General features: G+C 45.3%; 1 protein-coding gene across 1 annotated transcript in view; it reads right to left on the bottom strand.

Moving 5' to 3' along the window:
- Positions 1–7500: 7500 nt before the first annotated feature.
- Positions 7501–12254, bottom strand: part of dok7b (docking protein 7b) — a 62014-nt gene continuing 57260 nt past the window's right edge. Inside the window, exons 14-15 of the mRNA XM_055630567.1 lie at positions 11611–11763; positions 7501–10419 (exon numbers count right to left, since the gene is read on the bottom strand). Coding sequence (XP_055486542.1) covers positions 10280–10419; positions 11611–11763 — 293 coding nt within the window. The 3' untranslated portion in view covers positions 7501–10279. The remainder of the gene's footprint in view (positions 10420–11610; positions 11764–12254) is intronic.

The following is a 12254-nucleotide window of genomic DNA, read 5'->3' as shown; positions in this document are numbered from 1 at the left end:
GGAAAGGCCCTTCAGCCCACAGTGTCCATACGACCTGGCCTCATCTGTCTGCACATGATCCATTCCCTGCATATCCATGTGTCCATCTACCTTTTTAAAAATGAGTCATTTTGGGTTTACAAATCACTAGCTAGTAGTAGACACTGGACATGATAGATCACAACTATTTGCAGTCCTTTTGATGACTTGGATAAAGGGTCTTGAGATTTTCTGATGATACCAATGTGAGTTCTTACACATTGGTTGCTTATTGTGTTGTGAGGAGAGCTTGTGGGATCTTGATTGAATGGGCACACAATGTTCATTGTGGGGAAACTTATTTTAGAAGCTTGAATAATCAAAATATTTATATATATTTTAAATAAAGGCTGTGCGACAAAATAATGGGGGGTAGCGGGGGGGCTCCGAGACTATTGGTATGTAGATCTAGCAGATAATTACAAGCGTAATGGAATGGTGGACAGTTGCAAGGTAATGAAGTATAAAAGTCAGAATGCAGAAGGTACGACCATTTAATTCTCTAATTTTAGACCTCTTAACACCCCACCGTTATGGAGTCGAATCGACTTATCTCCTTCCCCCTCCTTCTACGTACCTTCCTCTGGCTTCACAATGTGCAGCTCTTCGATCCTTCTGTCTCACAACACGATCCTTATCTCTGACATCCATTGGTTTCCTTTTCATAACGTTGTCCTCCCCTCCCAACTACCCATCAAACCCCCCCCCCAACTCCAATCAGCCCGAAGAAGGGTCCAGACCCAAGATGGCAACAACCCATTCCTTCCTCAGATGCTTCCTAAGCTACAGTGTTATTCCAGCACTTTGTAGGAAAAAAAAGTTGGGAAAATGAGAAGAAATACTCTGAACAACAGCAGATCAGTTTTAGCCACAAAGTTTATTGAGGTCAGATCGCTGCTGTACCAGCAACCATCTCTACAGCACAGGTGGAGGAACCACATTCTAACAAATACAGTACATGAGGATTTAAAAACCTGTCTATGCTCTACCACCAAACCTACTGAGAATAAAAATATGTAAACGCATCCAGTGTATGTATGTTTATATATTTTTTAAAACTACCCTCGATAGGTAGTTACAGTAATCAACTGAGTTATTAACAAGCAAAACACATTTTTAAACATTTCCCTACATATCCCTGCAATGCCCACAAAACAGTTGAATCAATTCACAAGCTCAGATTTGCAGTCCACAAGATTCCTGGTTTGATGGTGATGCATGCAAAACAATTGAGATCAGTATCCTCTTGGATAGGGATGGATAAATATTTCTAATACATATATGATGGGAACTGTGGTAAATCCACTGTTGTACCTGTACCCAAATGAGGTACATTTCGAATGGACCAGAGGAGGAATTTCCTTAGCCAGAGGGTGATGAATCTGGAATTCATTGTGGCGATGAGGCCAAGTCATTGGGTATTTTTAAAGCGGAAATTGATAGGTTTTTGATTAGGGCGTCAAAGACTATGGGGAGGTCAGGAGAGGGGTTGAGAGGGAATGATAGATCAGCCATGATTGAATGACAGAATAGACTCGATGGGCCAAATGGCCTAGTTCTGCTCCTTTGATGTATGAACATGAATGACTCTTTTAGGAGAGGAGCAATAAGAAGAGTAGCAGCTGGGAGGATGATATGTCAACCAGTCTCTCCAGCCTCAGCTAAGCACCATGTTGGAACTGAGCAGCCCTTATCCCATTGAAAGGCTTCATTCAGTATCTCTCGTACTTTGCAACCTGACAAAGAATTGGGCATGAAGGTTTGGTTAGCAGCCAGAGTTCTAGACTGGAAGCACAAATGCAAGAACTACCATGGTGGCTGGACAAATTAAAACTAAAGTAATTGTTTCAAACCCAAATATAGGAGACAGTAAAGATAACCAGAAAATGACTGGGTTCTTGTAAAAGGTCATCGGATTCACTTAATGCCATTCGGGGTAGAAAAGGGTACACATATTGGAAATGTGAAATATAAACAGAAACACTGGAAACAACTGGCAAGTTGGGCAATATCTGTGGAGAGAAAAAAAAGATACAAAGAGCTGGAATAATTTGAATGGATCAGGCAACATCCCTGGAGAACACAGATTGGGGATGTTTAGGGATGGGAACCTTCTTTGGACCCGAAATGTAGTCTGTGTTCTCCAGAGACACTGCCTGACCTGCCGAATTACTCGAGCATTTTATTTCTTCTTTTGCAAACCATCATTTGCTGCTCTTTTATTTCTACAACTGTAGAGAGAGATTTTCACAGACGCTGACTGCTCTATTATATGGATTTAGATTTTTGGAGATACAGCGCTGAAACAAGGCCTTCGGCCCACCGAGTCCGCAGCAACCAGCCCGCATACACTAACACTAATCCACACATTAGGGAAAATGTACAATTTTACCGAAGCAAATTTACCTACAATCCTGCACACCTTTGGAGTGTGGGGAGTAACCGGAGAAAACCCACAGGGAGAACGTATAAACTCTACAACCAGGACCTGCAGTCGGGATCGAACCCAGGCCTCTGGCGCTGTAAGGCAGCAGATCTACCGCTGCGCCACTGTGGCGGCCTAGATCATGCAGAGGAGCTAAGTTTAACCTGGCATCATGTTCAGCATGGACAATGTGCGATGAAGGGTGCCCCTGTGTTGTATTGTTCCGTGAGTGCCGAATCTGCTGCCATAAACTGGTCCCACATTTATGTGACCCACCAACATCATTGACTGCTAACATGGGCAATCCTATCCCATGGGAGACTTGCCATCCCACGGAAGATTTTTTCCTTTAAATGTTTTCCTTTAGATGTTGGGGGAGTCCAGAACCAGGGGTCACAGTTTAAGAATAAGGTATAAGCCATTTAGAACGGAGACGAGGAAACACTTTTTCTCACAGAGAATTGTGAGTATGTGGAATAGCAAAGGGCAATATCAGCCGTGACCTTGACGAGTGACAGCGCAGGCTCGAAGGGTTGGATGCCCTATTCCTGCACCAACCTCTTGGGTCCTTATTAAAAAGAGCCTCTTCAAACTGCTGCAACTGCTGCCTCAGAGGGCGGTGGAGGCCGGTTCTCTGGATACTTTCAAGAGAGAGCTAGATAGGGCTCTTAAAGATAGCGGAGTCAGGGGATATGGGGAGAAGGCAGGAACGGGGTGCCGATTGGGGATGATCAGTCATGATCACATTGAATGGCGGTGTTCGCTCGAAGTGCTGAATGGCCTACTCCAGCACCTATTGTCAATTGTCTAACCTTGGAAATACAGTACCGCAGTTGGGATTGTAGGATAAACTGCTTAGTGAACTGCAGTGAAAATATTCCCAACCCCACAATCTCAATCATTCCCTTCTACTGCTGAAAGCCTATACAATTCCAATTTTTCCATCCATTTTCTATTTTAAGTATCCAATGGGGATCCCAGCAACTAATCCAAGGTGTAACCGGGTCAAAATGGCCCAGGAAGGCGCCTGTTCCAACTGCTCATTGCACAGATTTTATAGAGTCTTTTGCTCAGAGTACGAGAATCAAGAACTAGAGAGCATGGGTGGGGGGTTTAGTAGGAACCTGAGGGGTAACTTTTTTACACGGAGTGGTTGGTGTATGGGACAAGCTGCCAAAGGAGGTAGTTGAGGCTGGTATTATCATAACATTTAAGAGACATCTGGAGAGGTACATGGACAGGATAGGTTTAGAAGGTTATGGGACAAGCGAGGGCAGGTGGGACTAGTATAGGACTTGTTTGGCATGGGAAAAATTGGGCTGAGGGGCTTGTTTCCACAATGTGACTATAACATTGAGAAGTTATAATCCAGCACAGTTAGAGGGAAGGGGTGATGGAAAGATCAGTGCTCTGCGATTTCAATTCCTGTTCACCTTATGCGTTGAAATATTCCAACAAGTGTCTTGGGTTTGTGGACATGGGTACTACCAAGGTCAGTCCTGCTGTTGCATGTTAAGCTGTCTCCCGTCTACTGCTAATGTCTACTGTCGGGAAATAATGATCAGTTATCGGAGACTTAGAGGCGCTAACCCTCACAACTAATCAGCTCCTGATCAGGATGGGACACAAGAGGCCTGACTGCTTTCCCAGCTGTTGGCAAGTTCTCTCTGCAAATTAAGGTAACTTCGGAGGTGATGCAACAAAATAATGGAATTCTTTTCCATACAAAAATAATATAAACCTATTTTAAGGTGACCTCATACCTGTGCAACAACCTTTCAAGCCCTTAATATTTCAACTCAAGTGTTTGAAAACAAAACATCTACCACTTTAGCAATAAGTAATTATTTATCAATTCATCCTGTGAGCTTGCAAACAAAGACCGACTTCCACCAGCAAGATGAGTGACAGTCTAACCAGTGGTTCGTGTGTGTGGGGACGATTCACAACAGTCATCATGTGTAGTAGTACTGCAAATGCATTGATGAATTTACACATCTAAAGCATCTTTCCCAACCTCAGGACATTGCAAAATGCTTCAGTGCCAAAATAAATAGAATTGAAGTGCGGACACAAGAGAGACTGCAGATGCCGAAATCAGGAGCAAGAAACAATCTGTAGGAGGAACTCAGCAGGTGCTGTTCTCAGGAACAGCTTCTTACCCTCTGTTGTCAAGCTTCTGAACGGTCCTTCCACGAACTAGGGTACTTCCGATTGACCTCTACCCATTGTGGACATTGAACTTTGTCTGTGAAACTGTGCTGAGAACTATATTCTGCGCTCTGTATCTTCCCCTTTGCTCTATCTATTGTACTTGAGTTTGGTTTGACTGTATTTATGGATAGTATTATCTGATCTGATTGGATTGCATGCAAAACAATGCTTTTAATTGGCTCTCAGTACACCTGACACTATACCTGTAACAACAACAACTGGCAAACACAAGGTCCGACAACAATGTTAAGCTAGAGAGAGTGTTGCCAGGACTCGAGGCCTGAGCTATAGGGAGAGGTAGACCAGGATAGGACTTTATTCCATGGCGCGCAGGAGGATGAGGGATGAACCAGTAGAGGTTTTTTACTCAATAGTAGGGAAATCAAGAACCATAGGTTTTATAGGTGGGAATCGGGAGAGAATCAGGAGAAATGAATAGAAAACACGATGCAATCATTTTTTTACACATTAGGTGTGTAAGGTATATGGAATGAGCTGCCACAAGAGATAGTTGAGGCAGGTACTATCACAAATTGTTTTGGAAACATTTCGACAGGGACATGGATAGGATGGGTTTGGAAGGATATGGGTCAAACACAGGTCGTTGGGACTAGTTTAGATGGGGCAAGTTGAGCTGATGGGCCTGTTTCCACACTGTATCACTCCGACTCTAATCAGATAACGACCAGCTGTCTCAGCGATGCTGATTGAGGAATTCAAATTGGCTCAAACACTGAATATAAGGGTCTTAACCCGAAACGTTGTCTGTCCATTCCCTCCACAGATGCTGCCTAACCCACAAAGTTCCTCCAGCACGATGTGTTTTGCTCAAGATTCCAGCATTCCATGTTTAGTTTAGCTTAGTTTAGAGACACAGCATGGAAATAGGCCCTTTGGCCCACCGTCCACACCAGCCATCGATCACCCATTCACACTAATTCTCTATTATTCCACTTTCTCATCCACTCGCTAAACATTAGAGGCAATTTGGAGACCAATTAACCTGCAAACACACATGTCTTTGGGATGTAGAATGAAATAAGTCCCGGAGGAAACCCACGCTGTCACAGGGAGAACGTGCAAACTCCACACGATTACACCAGGAAGCAGCTCGACCTGCTGCACCACAATGATCTTCTGTGAAGTGTGGTGCATCTGTGGGATTCATTGCCATGTCAATGGGTATTTTTGAGGTGGAGATTGACAGATTCTTAATTAGTAAGGGTATCAGGAGTAATGGGGAGAAAGCAGGAGAATGGGGTTGAGAGGGAAAGATAGGTCAGCCATGATTGAATGATGGAGTAGACTTGATGGGCCGAATGGCCTAATTTTGCTCCAATAGATTATGAACAGATTATTAGACTAGCAAGAGCAAGTGGCAGAGCTCTCAAATATCATTTTAAGTAGAGCTGGAGACTGTTTTAAATTCTGTAGCATTCTTGCCAGAGCTAGAATTTTTTAATGCTCCCAGGCCAACTCCAGTACTTGCCGTGTAGCAACCACTGATCCCAATCCAATCCTGGAGGATATTGCACTGACAGAGGTGTTCTCTCTTCAGCTGAAAATTAGTTCAGGTGGGCTTATGTGTGTCACTCTCCCAACATTTATCTAGTTGCTACTTAAAGGGAACTTCTCGAGCACAAATAGGCTGTCTACGCTTTGGGGCGGCATGATGGCGCAGCGATAGAGTTGCTGCCTTACAGAGCCAGAGACCCAGGTTCGATCCTGACTACGGGTGCTTGTCTGTATGGAGTTTGTGCCTTCTCCCCGTAACCGTGTTAGTTTTCCCTGGGTGCACCAGTTTCCTCCCACACTCCAAAGACATGCATGTTTGGAGGTTAATTTGGCTACGGTAAAAATTGTAAATTGTCCTCAGCGTGTAGGGTAGTGTTGGTGTAAGGGATCTCCGGTTGGCACAAATTTGGTGCTAAACTAAACTTCAAAAGTAAGTCATGGGCTGTGAAATAGTTTAGGATGTCGCAAGAAGATGTTCACAGTCAATTAGTTTAGTTTAGAGATACAGCGCGGAAAGAGGCCCTTCGGCCCACCGGGTCCGCGCTGACCAGCGATCCCCGCACATTAACACTACCCTACACACACTAGGGACAATGTTTTCATTTACCAAGCCAATGAACGTACAAACCTGTACGTCTTTGGAATGTGGGAGGAAACCAAAGATCTTGGAGAAAACCCATGCAGGTCACGGGAATAACATACAAACTCCATACAGACAGCACCAATAGACAGGATCGAACCCGGGTCTCCGGCGCTGCATTCACTGTAAGGCAGTTACTCTACTGCTGCACCACTGTGACCGCTATTTAGTACTACCAGCATCATCTATATCCCATGCACAAAATATAATTTGAAAAGGGGGAAGCCAAGCAGCACCCTCTCAGTAATTCCCACTCCACCAAACTAGCAGGAACAAACCCCACTAAAATGCAAAGAGCAATTGCATCGAGCAGCATATTTACACGTGGTATTGTTACATTATTGCATAAACCATACATCTACAGCAGTCAAAATATGTAGGAAGGAACTGCAGATGCTGGTTTATACCATAGATAGACAGAAAGTGCTGGAGTAACTCATCGGGTCAGGCAGCATTTCTGGATAAAAGGAATCCCCTCTCTCCAGCCCTACCCCACCCTGGTCATCCTGCTAATTCCACTGTTCGCATCCCTGTATCGCCCCGTTATCACCTCTTCCCCAGCCAACAATGGACCATTGTGGGCTCCACTCCTCCTTGGTCATCTGTTGCCGGCCCTGATTTGTTCTGGCCTTTTCTTACCTCTAGTTTCCCCCCCCCCCACCCCGCCCCCTCTACTTTCACTGATGTAGGGTTCCAACCCAAAACATCACCTATTCCTTTCTCCAGAGATGCTGCCTGACCCGCTGAGTTACTCCAGCACTTTGTGTTCATCATCTACATTGACAAATGTATCTGTACAACTTCAGTAGTCTCTTTTTAGTCAGCACTAAAAAACATGTTGGTTCAAAAAAAAAAAATTGGCAGTGACTTTGAACAGTGTACATAAGCTTCATTTCCCCAAATGGGGGACTGTACCCAAAGAGGCAATGTATTAACACGGAGTAAAATAACCCCTACACATTAAGATAACAGCAGTAAACTCAAAATAGTTAAAAGATAAACGTCAATTAAAATTATATATTTATATATATGCATGTGAAATAAATACATTATAAATACACAAATCAAGAACAAAACCAGACTTCCTGTGAAATCCCTTCTCAAAACTCCGTTTTTCACTTTACTCTTTTCATCCATTCCCTTCTGGTTTACTTTTGCAAAATGATTTCCCATCACAGAGACATTTGCATTGTGCTTGATTTGTTCAGCAGGACTTAGTGGAAAATAAAAGGAATTGACCTTAAGATCCCGATCGGCATAATCTGGTATGAACGCCTGTGCAACGCTGCAGAATGATTGTACTTCAAAAACACTGGGGGGAAATAAAAGCACTTAACTTTCGGTATATTGACCTTGTGTATAGAAGTTTGGAGGTCATGTTATAGTTGTACAAGACGTTGGTGAGGCCACATTTGAAGTATTGTGTACAGTTTTGGTCACCCTGCTATAGGGAAAAATGTTGCTAAGCTGGAAAGGGTGCAGAGAAGATTTACAAGGTTGTTGCCAGGATCCAAGGGCCTGAGCTATAGGGAGACCTTGAGCAGGCTAGGATTTATTCCTTGGAGCGTTGGAGGATGAGGGGTGATCTTATAGAGGTGTGAACTTGAGGCGATAGATAGGGTAATTAACTGGTTTTTTTAAAATCAGAGTAAGGGAGTCAAGAATCAAAAGAATGGGTCAAATAATCAGTATTAAATAAAAAAAGCCAATCCCAAGGAAAACAATGCAAGGAATTTGAACACCCCAACTGGGAATATGGTGGATGAACAGAAGGTCCCTTTAGCTGTAGAAATTCCTGTTTGCCATATATGTTGCACATTCAACTGGAATTGCTCAGTGTGCATTCTATAACCATGAAACATGTTTGTTTAAAAACCATCTCGCTCAGTAACACCTTGTTGGAAGAAAATCCATCATTCCTGAAGGACATTTGGGAAGAGAAATGAGTGTTGGGAATATCCTGTGAATTGGATGAAATTTAATTCAACCATGTCTAAAGTGTAAATCAGTCTGAAGAAGGGTCCCAACTCGAAACAGCATCAGAATAAAAGGACGTACCTGCAAAATGGGGATGAAGAGGAATTTCTTCAGCCAGAGAGTGGTGAATCTGTAGAATTCATTGCCACAGACAGCGGTCTGTACAGAGGCATTGAGTGTTTTTAAGGTGAAGATTGATAGGTTCTTGATGAGGAAGAGCGTCAGAGGTTACGGGGAGAGGGCAGGAGAATGGGGTTGAGAGGGGAAAAATAGATCAGCCCATGATTGAATGGGGTCTATGTGCTGAATGGCCTATTTGTCTTATAGAAATGTCACCTATCCATGCTCTCCAGCACGTTGTGTCTTTTTTAAAGTGCGCGGTATTGTAGGACAGGGAGGGACAATGGGCAACGCTGGCTTTGGCAGATGGAACTGAAGCAACTCAGGGGTAATTCGAAATTCCAGGAACTTTTACAGAACCAACTCTCACCCATGCCGCAATCAATGGGCAGCCACCGTAGACAATGGAATCACAGGCTCACAGCACAGGCACTAAAAGGTATATTCAACCCACTAACACCCATCCACAAAATAGTTATGAAGTCTGCATAATGAGCCCCCAAATGGAGAAACCTGGACTACTTCTACTTCAAAGAGAGAAACCTGAACACTGATCCTATAGAGTGGACAATGTGTGTGGAGAGGTCACAAAGTGCTGGAGTAACTCAGTGGGTCAGGCAGCATCTCTGTAGAACGTGGATAGGTGACACTTCAAGTCTGAATCTTTCTTTAGACTCAATCCGAAACGTCACCTATCCATGTTCTCCAGAGATGCTGCCTGACCTGCTGAGTTACTCCAGCACTTTGTGCCCTTTTGTGTATTAACCTTCATCTGCAGTTCCTTGTCTCTATGTAAAGAATGGGCGAGGTACCTTAAAGTGACCAGCACCCAAGGCTACAATGCCAGGCAAGAAGCCCCCATAGCCAGGAAACAGCTGGAGTTGGAGGGGAGGGGCGTAGTTGAGGCAGCTACGATAGTGGCATGTAAGAGACTTTTGGATATGGATGTGCAGGGAATGGAGGGATAATAGATGTGCTGGCAGATAGGAGTTTTGGATAGGCATGGATATGCAGGGAATAGAGGGATATGGATTATGTGCAGGCAGTTGAGAGTTGGTCTTGGCATCATGTTCGGCCAGTATGTGGGCCGAAGGGCCTGTTTTTGTGCTGTACTGTTCTATGTAAATACTAATGAGGAGCAAATAGGTCAAAAAGACATTCTCTGTTGACAATGCGTTGCACAAAATTCCTGATGAATCCAGTCACGCTCGGAGCCTGTGCAGGATCACAGAGCCATGGTGCGTCGGGAGCAAGGTCAACGTGGAAGTTGGACCGGGAGCCTGTCCATCCAGGCCTGCACCGAGTCCGATTCGGTGCTGAAGGCTTGAGCGAAAGGCAGAATGTTCAGCGGAGTTGATCACTAGGTTGCATCACTGCAGCAGCGGCCCTTTCCTCTTCTGCTCCAACTCTTGCAAGCGCTCCTCCCTGTGCTGGGCATGTTGGCTGCCCACCTTGTGTGCCGTCTCCGTCGCCGTGATGTCAATCTGCGCGTACTTAGACGAGCTCGCCCCTACTGGAGACAGGCGGGCACTGTGGTTAGCAAGAGATGGGACAATGTCTCCAACCAAACCTTTACACTGCCCCTCCAGGCACAGTGGCGCGGCTGCTAGAGTCGCTGCCTCACAGCTCCAAGGTATCATCTGGTGAGCTCTTGCCTTCCCAATATTCACAACCAGACAGCAGGAACAAACCCGGATCTCAGGCACTTTGAGGCAATGGCTCTACCAGCTGTGCCGCCCGGTGCAAATACGGGTATTTGTTAGTCTGTGTAATTATCCATAATGGGTAAATATTAGCCAGTCCATCACGGGTACTGACCTCCCCACCACTGAAGGGATCTATAGGAGGCGCTGCCTCAAAAAGGCAGCCAGCATCTACAAAGACTTAATACAAAGGCAATTTACAGAGGCCAATTAACCCAGGTCTTTGGGATGAGGTTTAGATAGAGTAAATGCACAGAGACATACAGCATGGAAACAGGCCCTTTGGCCCAACTTGCCCGCGCTGACCAAAATGCCCCGTCTACACTAGTCCAGCTGCCTGCATTTGGCCCATTTTCCTGTAAACCTAGCCTATCTATGTACCTATCTACTTAAGCATTGCAATAGTACCTGCCTCAACTACCTTCTCCAGCAGTTCGTCCATACATCCAGCACCCTTTATGTAAAAAAGGTTACCCTTCAGGTTCCTATTAAATCTTTTCCCCTTCACCTTTAACCCATGTTCTCTAGTTCTTGATTCCTCTACTCTGGGCAAGTGCGTTTACCCGATCCATTCCTCTCATGATTTTACACCTCCACAAGTCCTCACCTGCTCATCCTCTCCCTATAGCTCAATGATAGTTTAGCAATACAACGTGGAAACAGGCCCCTCAACCCACCAAGTCCACACCAACCATCGATCACCCAAACACTAGTTCTATGTTATCCCTCTTTTGCATCCCATACATTCGGGGCAATTTACAGAAGTCAATTAACCTACAAACCTGCATGTGTATGGAATGTGGGAGGAAACCCACGCGGTCATAGGGAGAACGTACAAACTACACACAGACAGCACCCGTAGTCAAGATCAAACCCAGTTCTCTGGCTCTGTGAAGCAGCAGCTCTACCGCTGCACCACTGGGAATTAGTTGGAAGGGGAGGTTGAGGAGGCGTGGTGTGGTGGACAGCAGAGCTGTGGTATCCTTGTGCTGAATTACCTCGAATGGCAGGACTGGACTCCTGTAGCTCCAGCTCCATGTAGTGGAGTTGCTTCTTCGAGACAGGGCTCACCGGGATGTTGATGTACGTCGCCCCTTCACCGCGAGGTCTGTCCGCCCCAGCGAGGTCCTGGGGGCAAATGAGTGTCCCCACTGAGGAGGCAGGAGAGCAGATTTAGAGAAACCATGTTCAGGGTTTGGGAAAATGAGCACAGAGCAAGGTGTGATCTGTGCTAAAGATTCAAAGAACAAAGGACATTTATTGTCACATACACCAATTGGTGTAGTAACATTTGAGTTACCATGCAGCATTCAAATAAGATAAACACAACACTTTAGAATTTAACATAAAACATACACAACATCCCCCCGCAGCGGGATCAACGTTTCCCACTGTGAGGGAAGGCACCAAAGTTCAGTCCTCTTCTTCTGTTCAGCCGTGGTCGGGGCCTATTGAAGCCTCCGCAGTCACCGCAACAGCGGCCCGATGTTTGTTTCAGGCCCTCGAACGGAAGAACACTCTCAGCGGCCCGGAGCCTCCGAATTGGTCGATTCCTACCAGAGACCACGGCTTCCAAAGTCCACAGGCCGAGCTGGGCGGAGATTCAACGCTGGGGACCTCGGCGAGAGATTCCAGGCTCCGC

The sequence above is a fragment of the Leucoraja erinacea genome, chromosome 3, assembly GCF_028641065.1.
Source record: "Leucoraja erinacea ecotype New England chromosome 3, Leri_hhj_1, whole genome shotgun sequence".
Lineage (NCBI taxonomy): Eukaryota > Metazoa > Chordata > Chondrichthyes > Rajiformes > Rajidae > Leucoraja > Leucoraja erinaceus.
Note: the sequence above shows the minus strand (reverse complement) of the source record. Positions and strands in the feature narration are given on the sequence as shown.